General features: G+C 48.4%; 1 protein-coding gene across 3 annotated transcripts in view; it reads right to left on the reverse strand.

Annotated features, from left to right (window-relative positions):
- Positions 1 to 8,282, reverse strand: part of Mycbpap (MYCBP associated protein) — an 18,599-nt gene extending 10,317 nt beyond the window's left edge. For 2 of the 3 annotated variants that reach the window (XM_026780559.1, XM_026780560.1), the window contains exons 1-6: positions 7,976 to 8,183; positions 2,245 to 2,372; positions 1,505 to 1,664; positions 1,283 to 1,386; positions 462 to 645; positions 95 to 210 (exon numbers count right to left, since the gene is read on the reverse strand). In XM_026780559.1, the coding sequence (XP_026636360.1) occupies positions 95 to 210; positions 462 to 645; positions 1,283 to 1,386; positions 1,505 to 1,664; positions 2,245 to 2,372; positions 7,976 to 8,051 (768 nt within the window). In that variant the 5' untranslated portion in view covers positions 8,052 to 8,183. The other variant, XM_013347524.2, reaches the window with a different exon arrangement.
- Between the last annotated feature and the right edge of the window lie 11,837 nt (positions 8,283 to 20,119).

Genomic DNA, 20,119 nt, shown 5'->3' on the forward strand with positions numbered 1-20,119 from the left:
CTCCTCCCCTCCCTCTCCCCCTCTCTCCTCCCCTCCCTCTCCCCCTCTCTCCTGCCTTCCCTCCTGCCCCCTCTGTACTCTCTGTACAACCCACTTTTCCGTCATGCTGGGTTGGAAGTGCACGGTCAATGAGCTCCCTCTCCTCCTGAATCCTTCTGTAGCTCTCGCCAGCGTGCATCAGCAGCTCACTCGTGGGCTTCTTCAGATGCTCTTAAAGAGGGAGAAGGAAGAATGTGACGGCTGCACCCAGACAGAACGCACAGGTTCTGGCGCTATGAACTGGGTGGTCCACTTTTGGGCTCATTTCAGGACCCACGGAGGCCTGAGAACCCAAAGCTCTCAATAGTGATGGCACAAATGCTAGTCGGTGTGAGTCCCGGTTGCGGAAGGGTGGGGGAGAAGACACAGAAGAGCCCCTGCACCAGATGGAGGCCTGGCAGGTCCCTGGCAGCTTAGCTCACCACTAAGGACTTGCTGTTGCTTCTTCCACAAGGCAATGTGCCGTCGCCAGTTCTTTAGGAAGTTGTGCTGAAGACGTGGAGCCCATGGAGGTCTCTTCTCTTCCTTTGGGGCCTTTGGCTTCTGCTCTTCTTTAGCTGAGATGAGGGTCATCAAACAGGGCTGGGTGTGGATCAGCTTAGCCAGCTGGAATGGATAAGTAGGGAAGGGAGTTCTGACCTGGGCCAGGTCCTGGCTTCTGCCCTGCTCTAGGAATCACTCCTCTTCAGGACTGTAGGGTGGCAAGGGACAGAAAACAAACCAGGGGACCAGGGAACGCTGCCAGTGTCCTCTGCCCAGAAAGGACAGCATCCTTTAGGGTAGCTCTTCTTCACCACTGATGACTTCCTCCAGGGTCACTGAGCCAATAGAAGTGAAGGATCTGAGCTAGAGGAGTGCTATGTGACAGGAAGGTAGCACAGGGGACAGTGGAGGGCATCTCCCTCCAGAATCCATTCTCCAGAAATGGGAAATGAGGAGCCGGGCCCAGAGTTGCTAGCTACCTTGTGAGGTTCAGTTTATCCAGACCCAGGTTCTCACAGGTAAGTTCTCAATTCCTTTCAGTAAACCCCCACTTCAGCCAGAGGTGATTTGGATGGGCAACTGGCTTCTGTAACTTACAACTACTTCCCAAAGGATACCTTATCATCTAGGCCCAGAGGCTGACCTGTATCACTCGAACCCTACCCATGTACCCCCATCTCCACAAACGCCCTTTTGACTCTGCAGGGGAGCAAATGGCTTTGCCAAATTCTCTTGATCCCAGAGCTCTGTGGGAGCAAACCTGGGTGTTCCCTCGAGCAACTGCGATTCTTTTAAAGTCCTGAAGACTCCCCAAGATCTGGTGAGGCAGGATCTGATCACTGCTTAAGTAGTTGTCGCCCGGACCTGGGGAGGAAAGAGGGACAGAGAAACAGAAGCTGTGAACTACCCACAGAGCGACTGTTTCACAGAGAGTGGGCCTTCCAAGACCCACCCGAGAATGCAAGGCCTAGCGAAGCCATACCAGAGTAGTCCAGGGGCTTCGTGGCGGCATCGGGATGAGCGGGGTGTGCCACCAAGTGGTAGACCTTCCGGCTAGAATCCTTCGGTTTGAGCTTACGGATGATAAATTTCTGCGTAATGACAGGCTTCCCTTCTATTTCTGCAAACCGAGGAACGTGTTGCTAAAAAAGAAACAAAGCCAAAGAAAATGCTACCTGGGAAGAGGAGGAGGAACACACACACACACACACACACACACACACACACACACACACACACACACACACACACACCAGTTCTTGATAGAATTCCTGAGGCTGCTTCCCCAACTCTATCCATACTTCATGGCCTGGAAATTCCTGTGACAGACCTGAGATTTAGGAGTGACCTGGAGCAGGGAAAATGACACCTGGCATGTCCAGACAGACTATGTAAGGGTGACTGCCAGATAAGGGGAAAGGCTGGAGATCATCAGCCTTGTGCTCATTTCTAACTATGCTGTTAGAACTTACTGGCCCGTCGGCGGAATGGGTACGATGCCACAAGGTACCTCACTATTTTGTGGCTCTACTAGAATCTCAAAATTTGAAAACCTAACTTCCTGTAAGTTCCTTCAGATACTAAAGTAAAATAAATTGTATTTGATGGCTTTTTTTTTTTCTTTCATGGAATTGGTGACTCCTTGGGATCAGGAAGCCAGTGGAGGGATGGATCATAACAGTGACTGGATGTTCTAAGAGATCCCTGGCCTTTCCACCTTACCTTCTTCAAGTCTTCCTTCTTAATGGCCAAGGCAAGAATGTCATCTCCTTGTAAGACATTGCTGACAGGCTCAGGCTCTTCCTGAATGGGGGGAGTGGGCTGTTCAGCTGCCTTTGCCCGCTTCTTTTCTGGAGAGAAGCAAAGAGATATGTGCCAAGAGCACTCTGCATATATTCATACAGAAATAAACTCAGTGGTAGAGTGCTTGCCTAGCAAGCATATGCAGGTTAGTGAGGCCCTGGGTTCAATTCCTCACACCACAGGTTCAAGGCTAGCCTTGGGCTCATAGAGATCCACCTGCTTCTAAGTGCTAGACTTAAATTGGGCACCACTGGGCTTGGCCCTTTTCATTTTTACCTTTTTTTAATTTTATTTTATTATTTATTTATTTTGAGACAGGGTTTCTCTGTGTAGCCCTGGCTGTCCTGAACTCCCTCTGTAGATCAGGCTGGCCTCAAACTCACAGAAATTTGCCTGCCCCTACCTCCTGAGTGCTAAAATTAAAGGCATGCGACACCACTATCCTGTTAACTTTGATTTTTTTAAGATAAGGTTTCATATAACCCTGGCTGTCCTTGAATTCACCATGTAGCCCAGGATAAACTTAATGGTTCTACTAACTCCCCCTTTCAAGCACTGAGGTTACAGGTGCAAGCCACCACATGCAGCAGCTTGGCATTGGGCTTCTTTTTCTCTTTTTGAGACAGAGTCTTGCTGTGTTGTCCTGGTTGGCCTGAAATTTGCTATAGTGACTAGGATGGCCTTGAACTTAACAAAAATCCACCTGCCTCTGCCACCAAGACAGTTCTGACCAGTGTCGTAAGACCTGCTATCTGGCGCTTGTTTTTCTTGAAGAGAACCCAGGTTCCAATTACTAACACCCATATGCCAATTCAAAACCATTTGTAACATCAATCCCAGGGGGTCTGATGCCCTCTTCTGACCACCATGTGTTTTGTTTTGTTTTTTAAAGAAAGAAACCTAGCACTTGAGAGGCTGAAGCAGGAGGATTTCTGTGTTTCAAGCCAGTTTGCTCTATAAAGGGAGATCAGGCCAACCAGAGCTACATGGTGAGGTCTGGGAAGACAGAGTTTGGGATGAGAACAGATTCAGGGGACAAAATGGCCAGGTGGACTGAACGTGGGACACTAGTCTGGCACGCAGGGGCCCCCAACCCAGGGATGGCTGGGGGAGCTTTGAGAAAGAGGTGATTTTCCTACTGAGAGCAAAGGAGGAAGAGAAGCCCAACAACAACAAAAATTCCAGAAGGAACTGTGTGAAGAGGCCTGGAGGCCAGGGAGGAGGGAGAACCCCCTGGAACTTAAGGCATGCACTCTGAAATCACTGGAGTGGCATGAGAGGGGGTGGGAAGAAGAAAGGCAGGAAGAAATAGGAGTCCAGCCACGGAGGGCTTAGTGGTCCATACAAGGGATTTCAGCCTATCCTGAGGACAGGGGCAGGCAGGCCCAGAGATAGCCTAGGGGGTCAAGACCGAGGACAAGATTATTTAAGGGTCTAACTCGGCCTGAAATGCTAGACGCCACTAGTGGCCCACGCAACTGCACAAAAGTGCAGGGACCAGAGTTTATGCCACTTGAGTGACAGCCAGAGGCCCTCTGATCAGGACGCATTCTGTCTGCCTCCAGAGAGGTGGCTTTACTCTTTCAGATGTACACCTTGCTTCTCTTGTTGGTGATTTCATCTTTTCCTCCCCCTGGTTGAGAAGGGTTTGATGTAAACATCTATACAAAAATATCAAAGGGACCTAAACTCAGCCGTCAGGACGTTCAGAACAACATTTTGGTTTTATCCAGCGCTTCGGGTGTTTAGAACAACATTGGAGTTTTATCTAGTGCCTCTCAAAGTGTTCTAATCTGTGGTACCAGGACCACACCAAGGCAGGGGCTTTGGTTTACACAATCAAACTGATTTTTTTGTTTGTTTGTTTGTTTTAAAGGAAATGTCCACATTGCAGGTGGGTTTTTCTTTTTAATCATTCCAAACATAACTCTAAGTCCATCTCCTCCACAAGCGAAGTAGCTCAGGGTCTCTGCACAAAGTGCACACTCACAGACACACGCAGAGCTGGGCAGTCTGACCCCGTTTCAGTCTGATCTTCCACCACACCAGGAGACGCTGCCTTGGGTTTTGATGTTTAGCTTTCTTTTCTTTCTTTTCTTTTTTTTCCCCCTGGAGACAGGGTTTCTCTGTGGAGCCGTGGCTTTCCTGGAACTCGCTCTGTAGAACAGAGACCCACCTGCCTCTGCCAGGATGAAAGTCGTGTGCCACCACCCTGCACAAGTTTTCTTTCTGAGACAGGATCTTCCTATTGAAGCCCAGGCTGGCCTGGAATTTGCCATCTTCCTGCCTCAGCTGCCTGAGTGCTGAGATTATTGGCCCCCATCACAACGGGCTTGGGCTCTGACTTTGAATTCTCTGCCCTTCTATACAAACATCAAAGCAGGTGGGTACCCGCGTGGGAGCTGCGGCCAGCTGAAGATCCGCTGTCAGAAGCATTTCCGTATTATTTATGTTTCCCAGGGCGTTTGTTTTTTCTATCCATCACCGTGCCTGCGCTACATCTTCCCTAGGAATAGGCCTTTCGCTGATGAGTATAGAATTACAGGTAGATACTGTAAACACAAACCTTCAACACTGCTGATGACTTCTGGGGCCAAAGATCCCACCACGCTCAGCTAGCAATACAGACCCTGATGGGTTGAGGCTGATGCAGCCCTTGAAAGCTCTGGTCTGAGGTTTGAACTATCTTGAGTGCCTTACAATAAACGCTGCCACTCTGCGCAATTGGGGGATGGTACGTGCTCTGGTTACCTAAACATTCATTAAACTAATATACGCATTTTAAAGTGAAGTCCATCTTAGAGAGTATCCACCAAGTACCTACTTTTGTTGTTCTGTTTTCTTTTTGAAACAGGGACTCCTTCTAGCCCAGGCTGACTTGGAACTCACTATTTAGCCCAGGTTTGCCTCACAATCTTGGTAATTCTCCTGCCTCAGTTTTCTCAGGGCTGATTTTACAGGTGTGAGCTACTACGTCTGGCTAACCAAGCACCTTCTATGTGCTGCAAAGGACAAAGGGGGTAATAGACAAGGCGTTAGTTCGGGTCCTCTTGAAGGAAACACACAGTGATCTTAACGTGAATGAAAAGCACGCCAATAGGCCTGATTAGCCATTCAGAGAGCAACTATGCCAGTTACAGAGTTGAAGGCCCTAAAGAAGGTTCAAGGAACAGCTGCAGGGACAGCTATTTGGCCCGGAAGAGCTGGAAGGGCATAAACGCTTTGCAGAGGTGGACCTGCAAATGCGGTATTCCAGGTAAGGCCATGGTAGGAGCAAGGCTGGATGACCCGGAAAGCTTGCTGGGGAGGCAGGTCTGCTGATCGGGATGAGGGACAACAGCATGGTGGCTTTGGGACCTTATCCCAAAACAAACGAACAACGGCAAAGGTGCTCCGTGACTATTCGCTGGTGAACTGAACTGGATAGTAAATGGCGTCCAGATCAGGGGTCTGACCCCTGGTACAGGATTGTGGAATGCTGACAGTGACATGTCAGAATGATCCGTCCAGTGACAGACAGACAGACTGGAGGCAAACGAGGCAGGAGGGACCAGTCCGCAGGCTGGTGGCAGTTCTGGTATTCTGGAGATCTGGAGAACCACACAGGGTAGAGGTGCGTCACCGCTGAACTCGAGGCCCATGAGCTTCATTCTGGAAACCCAAGCTGAGCAGGGCTGTTGGTCAGTCAGAGGGCTGCCAGTTCTCTGTCCTGACAGGGGTCAGACACAAGCCTTTTTGAATAGGACAGTTGGGCAATACCTCTGCTAAGGCAAGAGGAGTTGCCGAGGGTGTCAGGAAGAAGGGACCCGTAAAGGGGACAGAAGAAGGGATCTGATTTTTCTTTTCTATTTCTTGCACAAATGTCATTCTTCCTCAGTGTTGTTGAAAGCTTTTGGGAAGCTGACTTCAGGGTTGAGCTGAGGGAACCAAGCCAGGACCTGTCCCTCCCAGAGCAGAGCTGTCTTTGTAGTTAGAAGGGGCACCTGGTGCTTCTGGTAGCTTAGCAACAAGGCCAAGGAGAGCCACAGGATTTGGTTCAGGTTTCTAAATAGGTCCCCAGTCACGTTTGCTTGCCTTTAAGCTCACGAATCAGAGACCCCAGAGACACACAGCACACACACTCCAAGGTCACACTTGTGGACTGGACACACTGGGGAGGTGGGCAGGCTACACTGGAGGCTTCTGAGAAAGTTCAGGAGAAAGGGACCTTGCCTGTTAAACACTGTTTCTTTTTTCCTCTCCTCACTGTGGTACATGTTCTTAACTCAAAGACTATTTAACAAATCGAAGCCTTCCCTTATTAAAAACAAATACACGATGAAAAGAAATCCTTCCTTGATCTGTTTACAGCAGAAAGTTCAAATCTGATTAAGGTCACTCTGAAAGTAGGTGAGCACGAGACAGTGGCTAGGAGAGCCCTTGGCTGCCCTTGGGAAAGGAAACCGAATTTTTTCCCCCTCTCTCTCCTTCTCTCTTAACTATTAAAAGTATGTCATGAAACAGCACTAGCTTTTTATACTAGGAAGAAACATAAAAGAAAGACAAATCAAAAAAAAAAAACCCACTAGGGTCTTTTTAGTTCTCTGGGCCTCCCAGGGGACTCTTACTGACTCTTGGCCTGCCCCCCTCTTCACAGTTTGCTGCACCAGGCCTAGGAAGCTGGGTCCCCTCAGGGCCTGCAAGGTCACACAACAAGACTTTCGGACTTTGCATGGGAAGTCCTTTTATGGTCTGGCCCCTGCCCACCTGCATGGAGTCCTCTGGTTCCTGTGTTCATTGATCCATGGATTCACACTGCTCTCCACACCCAGAGAAGCAAAACCTTCCTTTTTTTAGGTGTCTTCTCCTTTAATCTACCGTACAAGCTGTCGACATCAGAAAACCCTTTCCTCTAAGTCTACCAGCCAAGGCCTAACTCCAAAGCTCCGAGGGTCCTGAATTCCTATAGGCATCCATATCTGCATTTATAAGTCTTTTGGTATTCCTCTGAGTCTTCGCTTGATTGTGTTTCTGGAGGACTGGAGTCACACAATGTCCACACACGACAGACCTCAGTAAATGAAAACAGGGTGAGGGGATAGTACCAGAGAGTTGCTTAGCACACACAGGGCCCCTGGATTCCATTCCCAGCAGGACATTTTTAAAAAGGGAGTGGGTTGCAAACAGTCATAGAAACATTCATGGTGCTAGCCCGTGTTAGCCTGGATATCTGTCATGAGGCTGGAAAGGCCGAGTGGTAGGAAATAAATGGCACTTTGAAACCAGTAGAGTTAGGGTTTTTGCTGTCGTTTTTACTGGTGGATTTTTCCCCAGCATGACTATTTAGGTGACCCCTGCCTCAATTCCCAAGAATCTCATCAAGTGCTCGCTAGTTCTTAGGCATCTCACCCAAACCAGGAAGCCTGTCCCCTGCCCCACCCTAAGATATAATTTGAGTTGAGTCAGTCCACCTCCCACTGACCCCAGAAGTCTGTTAGTCCCTCACTTGCCATATCACCAACACCGAATTCCAGAGCGCTGTGTCTCCCTCCCTCGTCTGTGTCCTGTACCCCATGGTCTCAGTGACCCTCCCTCGAATTTGTAGTGTCCTAACCCCAGCCCAAGCATCCCTGTCGGGTTTTCCTGAGCACCCAAGGCCTCCAGCGCCAACCTTTGACAGTCTCTGCGGCCTCCAAGAACTTGCTGGTTGGAATTTTGACACGAGATTCCTTCTTAAGGGCCTTCATGGTGCCGCCCCCAGGTTACCAGCTTGGCCCTGCGCGTCAGGCCGCCAAGGTGACTGCGCAGCGCGGCACCCCCTGCGACCCCACCCGCAAGCGGCCGCCGCAGCGTCCATAGCAACCAGCGCCCCGCGCGGGGGCGCGCACCCACCGATCAACTTGGGCGGGGACAGCTTGTCATTAGACTTCTTCATCAGGATGCGACCCCGCGCGCTGCGAGCGGCTCCTCAGGCTCGCTCGCAGACCCGGAGAATGCCCGGGTCAGACTCTTGACGTCACAGGAGGCGCTAGAGAGCTCCAAGGCGTCACCGACTGGTTAGGACAGAGTATGGCTGCAGTAGCTGGCAGAAACAAAGTGGCTGGAATGGGGACAGTAGTAATTTGGCTGCCCTGTGCGATCCCCTACCCAGACTCCCCCAGATGCTCCCGCCCTGAACCATCACTTGCTGGCCGGCCTTCGAGCTTCCCTGCCCCTGTCATCTGCCCGGCCCACGCAGTAGCCACTGGGACTTCACTTCCTAGGACAGCCTAACTTTTTCCATACTTGGGATCTTTGCATACAGATGTTGCCTTTGGTTCCCAAGTGAAGATGTACTTTCCTGTTACCTCAAATTAATCTCTCTCTCTCCCTCCCCCGCCCCCATCTATCTCTTTCCATTTCTATTTTTGGTTTTTCGAAACAGGGTTTCTCATGTAGCCCTGGCTGTCCTGGAACTTGCTCTGTAGACCAGGCTGGCTTTGAACTCCTATCTCTTGGCCACTGCCCGGCTTCCAAATTTCTAAGTGTATCTGTTTTAAAAAAAAAAAAGGAGAAGAAAGAAAGAAAGAAAAGAAAAAAGAAAAAAAAAACCCAGAGCTCTAATGCATTCTGGAATTACCTGGTTTGTTTCTGGGTTGGACCCCTCACAAGGGCCAGGACTTTACTGCAAGCTCGTCTAGATCTTGCACCCCATGACTGACACATGCTCCAAGGGCAGCCCTCCTGCTCCCCTATACTCCCACAGAGTCTTCTGGGGACACGTAGGGGGCACTTAGGATACACCAGGTAAATGCTCTGTGACCTGGGCCCTGCAGGAGCAGGCTCTGGGATGCAGATAAGAGTGAAAGGCCGTAAGGGGCCTAGGTAATACGTGCTGGTGAGATTTCCTTCCTCTGTAGGGACTGTGTAGTCCACAAACAAAAGGAGGAGTAACAGAGAAGGAAGAGCTTCTAGCCGCAAACACAGGCTCACCCTCAGTGACCATTATGACAACCTAAGGAAGTCTCATGGGTTTTTTCTTTTTCCTTTTAAAGACATGATTTCTTTAACCCATGTTATGCTTAAACTTAGTCCTACAGCAAAGGATCCTGATGCTTCTGTCTTCCCACAAACGCGGAGACCACAGATGTGCTGGATCTCCAAGCGTGGGTAAAGGTGGTTTTGTGTTCCAACACCGGAGATTGAACCCAGGGCCTTGCTGCACCCTAGGCAAGGGTTCGGCCAATGACCTATACCCATGTGGTTTTCCATGGGAAGGCATGTAGGTACCAGACAGGTAGTCATTTCAATTATGAAATGTTTAAGAAAACAGATTTTTTTGGAATGTGCTGGGCTCTCCATCTTCTGCTCATGGTGGTGAGAACTGTAGAGCAGGGGATCTCAAGAAGACACAACTCCCTACTGGGCAGGTTAAAGCAAGAAGATCAAAAGTTCAAGGTCACCCTCAACTACATAGAAGATATTAGATCTGCATGGGCTAAAATCCTGTTAAGAAAAAAAAATCAAAAGAATGGAGAGAAAGAAAAGAGACACACACAAAAAAATATCTGGGTTGGTTAAAGCAACTGGTGCATCGATTTTGTTGTGGTCAGCATTTCTGGCAAGCAGTTTTCCAGGTGTGGCTTTTTCCCCCAACTTGGGACTAGGGAGTGCTCCGGAAGTGAGGGTGTATGCATTCCTAACTATCTTTATTGGTGTAGTTAACCAGCAAGAAACAGAGCAAAGAGGAACCAACAGAAACTTCTGAGAATGGTCTCCGTGTTGGGGGACTCCTGTGTGTTTTCAGTCAAGCTAATGACAGAGGAAGGGGAGGGTATCAAAATGCCACATGTACCCTACAGACATGTGCAACTACTACTTGTCAATTAAAAATAAAACTCAAGAGGACGGATGGTGCATGTGGAATAACACTGGTGAGAAGGAGGCAAAAGAATATTGAGTTCGAGGCCATCCTAAGCTATATAGTGAGTTTCAGGGCAGCCTAGGCAATGTAGTTTGGCCCTATCTCAAAAGAATAAAATACAACTTAAAAAAATGTGAGTATGTTAGCTAGAGAACCCCAAACTGTTGCAGATCTCATGAAGTCCAGGTCAAGGTCAATGCAGGGCGTCATCTGGGTAAAGAATGTCCCTCTGAGGCAGCCAGCTAAGAACCCTCCTTCCTAGCAAACAGCAAGCTGTTTTTTAGCAGGGGGTGGGTTCCAGACAGCCTTGGCTGTCCTGGAACTAGCACAAGCTTTTTCTTAAATGGAGACAAGACCATTTCCTCCCAAGGTTACTTCTGAAGCTCTCTACGCAACATGGGGGTGGGGGTGGGGGGTGGAGTGCAAAATGCACTCTAGATGCTTGGGAGTTCACAGAGAGAAAGACAAACATTCTTGTAGTCCCAGTCCTGCTGGAAGTTTATAGAGCCACAGGGCTTGTGGGTAGCCTGGCTGGGAGGTTTCAGTGGGATCAAAGGACAGAGGAAGGCAGGGTGCTCAGTCAGGCCAGTGGGCAGGTGGCTGGGCTCCGCCCAAGTAACCTTCCATAGGCCTCCCTCCCTTTGCACCCCATGAAAGTGTTGGACTAGACCAGAGCTCCTTAACCTTTTGAGAATCTGATCAAAGTCAAAAGCCTTCTCCTTGGAAATGTGCATTTGATTTTCTTCAATGTGACTAAACAGGGCTGACATAAAATTTGCCACTGTAACCTGCACAGTTTGGTGGCGTTTAGTATAGTCACTGCACGGGGTAAATGGTCACTACACCTGGTCTAAAATACGTCCACTCTCCAGATGGAAACCCGGAATTCATTCATCATGCACCCACCTCACTTTTTCTTCTCTTCCAGACCTTAGCGGCCACAGACTACTTTCTGCCTAAATGTTTTGCCTGTTCTGGAGATTGCGTGTAAATGGAATCACATGCTCTTGCTGTTTTGTTTAGCAGGTAGTTCCTTCCGTGCCATGGCTGAACAGTGCTCCATTGGATACAACATTTTGATCATCCATTCATCTGCACATTTACTTTTATTTTTATTGAGATTAAACAGTTATTAAGTTTATTAGGTGTACTTTGAACTTACTTTGTGAGTTACCTTTTCTTATTCCTTTTTTTATTATTATTCTGTCATACGGTACCTCCTGACCACAGCTTCTGCTCCCTCTGCTCCTCCCAGGTCCCCTGCCACTTGTCCTCTCCCCAGATGCACTCCTCACCCTGTCTCCCCCAGAAAAGAGCAGGCTTCCCAGGGACATCAACTGAACATAGCACAACAAGATACAATAATACCAGGCACAAACTTTCACATCAAGGCTGGGCGAAGCAACTCAGAAGGAGGAAAAGAGTCCCAAGAACAGGCAAAAAAGAGTCAGATACCTCTACTGCCACTCCCAGGAGCCCCACAAAAACACCAAGCCAACAACCATAACATAAATGCCGAGGACCTAGCACAGACCCATTTAGGTTCTGAGATGGCCACTTCAGTCTCTGTGAGCCATGAGTTCTGTTTTGTTGATTCTGTGGATGTGCTCTCTGATGTCCTTGACACCTCTGGCTCCCACAATTCCTCCTCCCCCATTCCTTGGGATTCCCTGAGTTCCCACGGTGTGTCAGAGACCTCCAACTGGGCTCTCTCTTCCTAATGTTTGGCTACGGGTCTCTGCAGCTATCCCTGTCAGCTGCCTGAGGATGCCTCTCTGATGATGGCTGGGCTAGACACTGATCTGAGAGTATAGGAGAACATCATTAAGAATCATTTCATTGACTTTTTTGATTATCTGTTTATCTGCACATTTATTTTTATTATTTTTTAATTACAGTTCTTTCTTTTCTTCTTCTCCTCCTTCCCCTTCTCTGCTTTCTTCTTCTTTGGTTTTTTTGTGACAGGGTTTTTCTGTATAGTCCTAGCTGTTTTGGAACTCATACTGTAGACCAGGCTGGCCTCAAACTCACAGAGTTCTGCCTACCTCTGCCTCCCAAGTGCTGGTATTAAAGCCGTGTGTCACCACTTCCCAGTTCATTTATTTCTTGTGTGTATATATGTGTGTGGGCATGCGTGCTGCTGCTCACGTGTGGAGGCCAGAGGACTACTTGCAGGAATCACTTTTCTCCCTCCACTAGGTGGGACCCAGGGATCAAACTCAGGTCATCAGGCTTTATGGCCACTGCCTTTATCCCTCTGAACAGGCCCTATGTTTAATTTTGCACATGATTTCCCGACCATAGGGATTCCCTGAAGCTCATTCCTGTACTTCTGGGTGGGGGTAGGATAAGGTCAGTGTCCCTTGGAGCTAGATCTGAGTGTCCTAAAAACAGATCGTAACCAGGCTATGGTGGCACACACCTTTGATCCCAGCACTTGGGAGGCAGAGGCAGACGGATCTCTGTGAGTGCGAGACCAGCCTGGTCTACGGAGTGAGTTCCAGGACAGCCAGGGCTACACAGAGAAACCCTGTCTCAAAAAACATAAAACCAAACAAACAGAAAAGCAGATTACGCGTGCTGGGAAGAGGGGCGGACGTGATCGAGTGTGTCATGAGTGTGTCATGAGTGTGTCGTGAGTGTGTCATGTGTGTGTCATGAGAGCTGCAGAAGGAGAGCGACTTGGCTTTAGAGGACACAGCTGGAGGTGGGCTAACCGGTAAGAGTGCAGAAGACTGGAGTGGTAGCTGCACTCTGGTACACAACAGGTACCAGAAGGAGGAAGTGAAGACGCGCCAGTTAAAGACACAGCAGCATTATTTAGCCAGGGAGGCTTCTTCAGCAGGCAGCAACCCTGAGCGGTTTCCTCCAGCCCAGGGAAGGGGAGCTGGTGACTGGGTTTACAGATGATGTACAGACTTGCTTCATGTCCCTGTTTATTTCCACCCAGCCAAGTGCAAAGAATTTTTGTCAGCTACTCTTTCCAGAGGTTAAGCAGCCTCCCTGGATAGAGTTCCACCCAAGAGCATCATTAATTTCCTGGGGACAGTCACCTCCCAAAGCCTGAGCCAGGGTAGGCTGACCTCAAGCCTTTCACAGATGGCTTGCCCTCTGGCTCCCCACTTCTGTCACCCCCTGGTTATCCCCAAGCCTCCCTACAGCTGGCCACCCACACACAGAGCTTACTTGTTCTCTACAGCTGGCCTCACATCTGGCTGCCACCCTCGTGGAAGTTGACATCAGGCCATTGCCTCCTTACTGTACCCGAGCTTGGCCGACACTCAGTGGGAACCTTACATCAGTCTCAGCCCTGAAGACAGCTGGACACCGTTTCCAGAGTGGACTTACTCTGGCCTCAGAGATGACACACTGGCCACTACTCCAGGGCTCAAATTCCTTTTCTCCCTTCCTCCCTCCCTCCCTCTCTCTCTCCTTTAAACAAAGTTTTGCTATATAGCTCCAGGCTGATTCTGAACTAGCCTTGTAGTCCAGGCTGGCCTCAAACCCCAGGTGACTCTGGTTTAGCTTCCTCAGAACTGGGATTACAGATAAGGGCCACCATGCCAGAATCCTTTTGGGGAACCACCTAGAGTGAGCGTGAGGCTCATGGACCGCCTGTCCCTATCTGAGCTATCATCCTTAGAGCTGGGGACATTGTACACCCCAAGATCACTATCCCCTCCCCTCCCATCCCACGGGCCAGTTCTGTTCGCTTATCACATGCCCTTCCACGGGTTCCATCTCCTTCCACGGCCACAGATGTGCTAGGGAACCGAGCCCTGCTTTCAGATGCAGCATAACCCAGTTCTTGGAATAGGATGGCACACGAAGACCATCGTGGTGGGTGGGGTGGGGGAGAGGTGCTCAGAGAGGCATCAGGAGGTTCCATGGCAGTTTCCCCTGGCATCTGTGGGATCTGTGGGGCCGGGAGAGCTCTTCTCCCACACAGTAGTAGCACCCAAGGCAAAACCATAAACCACACTGGAGTGATTATGAGATTCTCACTAAGCCTCTTCTAAGAAGAAGAGTGCTCCCGGCAAACAGGGTTCCAGCCTCAGCTGCTGTGGAGGACATGCCCCAGATAGATGGACACTAAATTCTGGGGCTCTGTGCCAAGGATACCCACAAAAAAAAGCTTCTCTGCCCACATCCCACCCTCCACCCTCCTAGTTTCAGGACTGCCTGCTAAGGACACATCTAGGCCGTAGGAACAGGCTCACTTTGGGAAGCTTTGTCCTCCAGGGTGTCAGGTACCTGAGGGGTCCCTCCTGATGCAGGCACCAAGAGCACATTGCTCTGGAAGAGAAGGTCTGGGAACTGTGGGCGGGGAAACTGAATCAAAACTTCTAAAATCCTTATAGGATATCACATAGTGATAGAGTATTTGCCCAGCACGCACTAGGCTCTAAGTTCTATCTCCAGTACTGAACAAAAAAAAAAAAAAAAAAAAGAGGCATCATTAATTTGGGGGCTGACGGGTAAGACTTTGTTGGTGGGTCACTTATTTGGCATGCACGAAGTCTTGGCTGCCATTCCTGAGCTGCACAAAGCTGGCTGTGGTCTCAGCACTGTTGTAATCGGCTACATAGTGAGTTCGGGACTAGCCTGGGCTACACGAGACCCTGTCTCAGAATTGAATACATAAAAAAGTTTTGGAGTCAGGGAGATGGCAGTGGGTAAAGGCAGGTGCTGCCGCAGCTGAGGACCTGGCCCACTCCCTGGAATCCACACGGTGAAAGGAGAGAACCGGCCACTGCCCATTGCCCTCGGCTCTCCTGGGGTGTAAGCACCACACACAATGAATCGATGAAATTAAAATGAACTGGGCATGGTGTCATACGCCTTTAAACCCAGCACTTGGGAGGTAAAGACAGGAGAATTTCTGTGAGTTCCAGGCTAGCCTGACCTACACAGTGAGACCCTGCTTCAAAATAAATAAGTAAATATTTAGAGAAAATGAAATAATAAAAGCTCTGAACCTGAGCCTCTCTGTGTCTGTGTGACCTGGCCCAGTGCGTCCCCTGAGTGCTACTCCCTGCCTTACAGTGTAGGCTCAGTACTTATTTCATTGAGTCCCCAGGATCAGTTCAAGGAGAGGAAAAAAGGGTCACACAGAAGGACTCTAAACCCCATACAGATGAGAAGGATTACAGCTAAGGCCCAGCACACTCAGCCCCACTAGAACACTGCTCACTTAAGCAGCCTGTGGACTTCCCAGAGATGCGCCTGTCTTAACCGCAGGAAACTGTGAAGGTGTTCCCTTGTACGGCAGAAGGGACTTGTCGGCTGTGATTAAGGATCCTGAGATCTGGAGATTATCCCAGATTATCCACTGACCCTTTTAATCACAAACTCATTAGAGAAGGAGAGAGAAGAGTCAGGGCCAGAGAGGGTGGGGCGGTAGTGCCAGCACGCTGTGGTCGCCCAGGGCCGGGAAAAGACTGAAGTTGAAGTAGGCCAGAACAAATTCTTCCTAGAGCCCCAGGAGGAGCACAGCTCTGTTGACAACTTGAGTTAACCACTGCAGACCTTTGATCTCTGGTTGCTAGATAAGGCATTGTGTTGTCTTAAGCCATAGTTCGCGGGCATTTGTTATGGCAGTAGCAAGAACTACCGTAAGACACCAGGCAAAGTGCTGCCAGCCTGTAATCCTAGCTCTTGGGTGGCAGCGGCAGGAGGATCAGGGTTTCAAAGTCATTCTCAACTATATAACCAGTTTGAGGCCGACTTGGATCACATGAACCCTTGTCTCAAAAATCAATAAGATAAAATAATCTTAGGCCTGGAGAGATGGCTCATGAGTTAAGAGCACTTACTGCTGTAAAAGAGGAGCTGGTTCCCAGCATCCTCTGGGCAGCTCACAACAGCCTGCAACTTCATTTCCAGGGGCTCTGATTCCTGGCTCTGGCCTCCCCTGATTCCTGCACACACGGTACATAACTCATGCAGGTGCAGGCTCACACATGTACACAAAATAAAAACAAATCTTTAAGAAATAATAATCTAGGAGCTGGAGAGATGGTTCAGAGGTTAAGAGCACTGGCTGCTCTTCCAAAGGTCCTGAGTTCAATTCCCAGCAACCACATGGTGGCTCACAACCATCTGTAATGAGATCTGGTGCCCTCTTCTGGTATGCAGACATCCATGCAGACAGAATGCGGTATACATAATAAATAATTAAAAAACAACAACAACAATAATCTAGCCAGGCAGTAGTGGTGCACACCTTTAATTCCAGCACTCAGGAGGCAGAGGCAGGTGGATCTCTGTGAGTTCAAAGGCAGCCTGGTCTATAAGAGTTAGTGCCAGGACAGTTAGGACTGTTACACAGAGAACTCTGTCACAAAACAAAACAAAAAGCAACAAAAACAAAGCAAGCAAACAAATAAATAATAATCTTAGGCCTACCGAGATGCTCGGCAGTTGAGAGCACTGGCTGCTCTTCCAGAGGACCCAACGTTCAATTCCCAGCACCCATATGGTAGCTCACAAACATCTTTAACTCCAATTCCAGGGGATCTGACACCCTCTTCTGGCCTCCTACCCTAGGCACACATGGCACATAGACATATGCAGGCAAAGCACCCATACACATAAAACATGTAAATAAAAATTTTTAAATAATAATAAAATAGTCTCTAAAGGCCACACCCTATTTTGATGATGTTTCTTTGTCCCTCTCTGGACTAGCCCATGAATTTAGAGGAGTTTACCCTGAATGGCTGACATTTCCTAGGGTTACCATGGATCTGGAGGAGTTCACACTGAATGGCTAACATTTCCTAGGGTTACCATGGATCTAGAGGAGTTTACCCTGATGGCTGACATTTCCCCTAGGGTTACTGTTGTAATAGGAGCGGAGGGGCTGCATCCCCAGCACCCCGGCCGCCTGGCTAGCTTATACCCCGAAATAATTACACAGACACTGTATTCTTTTAAACACTGCTTGGCCCATTTCTATCTAGCCTCTTCTAGGCTAATTCTCGCACCTGGACTAGCCCATTTCTAATCATCTGTGTAGCCCACGAGGTGGCTTACCAGGGAGATTCTAGCCTACGTCCATCCTGGGTCGAAGCTTCATAGCGTGTGTCTGCCCAGGAGCGGGGAGCATGGCCTCTCTGCTCCAGAGAGCAGAGCTGTCGAGTCTGAGCTCACTTCCTCTTCCTCCCAGCATTCTGTTCTGTTTACCCTCTATGTTTTAACCTATGAGGCCAAGCAGTTTCTTTATTACTTAACCAATGAAATCAACAGATTGATATATGACACTCCCACATCAGGTTACCATGGATCTAGAGGAGTTTACCCTGATGGCTAACATTTCCTAGGGTTACCATGGATCTGGAGGAGTTTACCCTGATGGCTGACATTTCCCCTAGGGTTACCATGGATCTAAAGGAGTTTACCCTGATGGCTGACATTTCCCCTAGGGTTACCATGGACTCAACGGTCTCATAGCACTTGATGTGCACTGATTCCTTTTTTAAAAAACAATTAGATAATTTACAAACATTTTATATTCACCATTTAAAGAGTATAGTCCAGTATTATTTTTAGTTCATTCAAGAAGTTGATGATTGCCACTACTATCCAGGTCTAGAGCATCCCCATCGCCTCCAAAGGAAACCTTATACCCATTAGTCATTCCCTAGCCTTCTTCCAACCTACTCTCCCCCCAAACCACTAATCTGTCTCTGTGAATGTGCCTATCCTAGACATTCCATATATATGAAATCATACATATGTGACCTGTTGTCTTTGTAATGTGTTCAAGGTCCATCCACAAAGTATGTACTTCATCTATCGTTCTTTAAATTACATTTGTGTGTGTGTGTGTGTGTGTGTGTGTGTGTGTGTGTGTACATTCCACAGCTACATGTGGAGGTCAAAGAACAACTTACAGGAGTTAGCTCTCTCCTACCATGTGGGTCCCAGGGCTTGAACTCAGGTCATTAGGCTTGGTGGCAAATGCCTTTCCCGGCTAAGTCATCTCAAAGGCACTATTTTTTTATCTCTTTTTATTGCTGAATGATATTCCATTATATGAATTCACTACATTTTATTATTTGTCCGTTCATTAGTTGAGGACTTGTGGCTATTACAACAATACTGCTAAGCAGGGCAGTGGTGGCGCACGCCTTTAATCCCCGCACTTGGGAGGCAGAGGCAGGCAGAGGCAGGCAGATCTCTGGGAGTTCGAGGTCAGCCTGGTCTACAAGAGCTAGTTCCGGGACAGGCACCAAAGCCACAGAGAAATTCTGTCTCGAAAAAACAAAAAACAAAACAAAAACAAAAACAAAAAAACAAAAAAAAACCAATACTGCTGTGAACATTTGTGCACACAAGTCTGTGTGTGATTGTGTGTTTCCATTCTCTTGGGTGTATGCCCAAAAATAAAATTGTGAGTTTTTATAGTAACTATAAGTTTAACTTTACTCATTTATCCACCCATCCATCCATCCACCCGTCCATCCATCCATCCATCCATCCATCCATCCATCCATCCATCCATCCATCCATCCGAGACAGGGGCTCAAATGTAGCTTAGACTGACCTTGAACTCATTATGTGGTCAAGAATGACCCTGAACTTCTGCTCCTCTTGCCTGCACCTCCCCAGTGCTTGGCTCACAGGTGCTGGGGTTTGAACTTAGAGCCCCAAGCATACTAGGTATGTACTCTATGGACTGAGCCACTTCCCCAGCCCTAGGCTTAACTTTCTGAGGAACTGCAAGACTGCTTCCCACTGCAGCCACTCCTTCTCCGGGAGTGTGTGTCCCCCCAGTTTCTACACATCTCCCTATTGCTTATTTCCCTTTTCCATATGTGGCTGTGTTCTCCCACTAAGATAAATCTCATTTTCCTTGTTTTTGGTTTTGGTTGTTTACACAGGGTTTCTCAGTAGCTATGGAGCCTGTCTTGGAACTTCCTCTGTAGACCAGGCTGCCTCTGCTCTAGTGTGCTGAGATTAAAGGTGTGCGCCACCATCACCCAGCGTTTTTCTTGTTTTGAATGAAACAGATGATGCCCATTCTACTGGGTATGCAGTGGTATCTCCCTATGTTTTGACTTCCAGCTCTGCCCACTGATGCTGAACGTTGAACATATTTTCATGTGTTTTCTAAATTGAAGAAAAGTCTACTCAAATCCTTTGTCCGTTTTTTAATCTGATTGCTTGTATGTCGAGTTGTAGGAATTCTTTTTATGATTGGTGCTTCTCCAGATTTATGTTTAGTAAATATCTTCTCCCTTCTTGAGGTTTCCTCTTCCTCCTCTACCAATGCTGCTGCTGCTTTGCCTTTGTCCTGACCTCAAGATTTTACTGCCTCAATGTCCTGCATGCTGGGATGACAGGTACGCGACACCTTGACCAACTTCTTACTTTGTTTACATTGTTGTTTTCTCTTGGTTTTTTGAGACAGGGTTTTTCCGCGTAACGGCTGTCCTGGAACTCACTCTGTAGACCAGGCTGACCTCGAATTCACAGAGATGCCTCCAGAGTGCTGAGATTAAAGGTGTGTGTCACTGACCAGCTTGTCTGACTCTTTAGAGACAAAGTTTAACTGTTGAACCCTGGTTGGCATGATACTCTCTATATCATTTTGCCTGACCTCAAAAACTCCTACTTTTCTTGGCTTCCTATCTTTTTTTTTAATTTATTTTATTTTTAATTATGTGTTGGGGTGGTGATGATGTACATGTGAGTGTAGATGCCCGTGGAGGCCAGAAGAGGGAGTCAGATCCCCTGGACTGGAGTTACAGGTAGTTGTGAATCACCAGATGTGGGTGCCAGGAATGGAACTCAGGCCCCTGGAAGAACATTATGTACTTTCAACAGAGGAGCCCTCTCTCCCACCCCTACTGTTCATTATTATTATTATTATTATTCCAACCTGAAGGTGGTTGGAAAAGGGGG

This window comes from Microtus ochrogaster, chromosome 7 (assembly GCF_000317375.1).
Source record: "Microtus ochrogaster isolate Prairie Vole_2 chromosome 7, MicOch1.0, whole genome shotgun sequence".
NCBI classification, from domain to species: Eukaryota; Metazoa; Chordata; class Mammalia; order Rodentia; family Cricetidae; genus Microtus; species Microtus ochrogaster.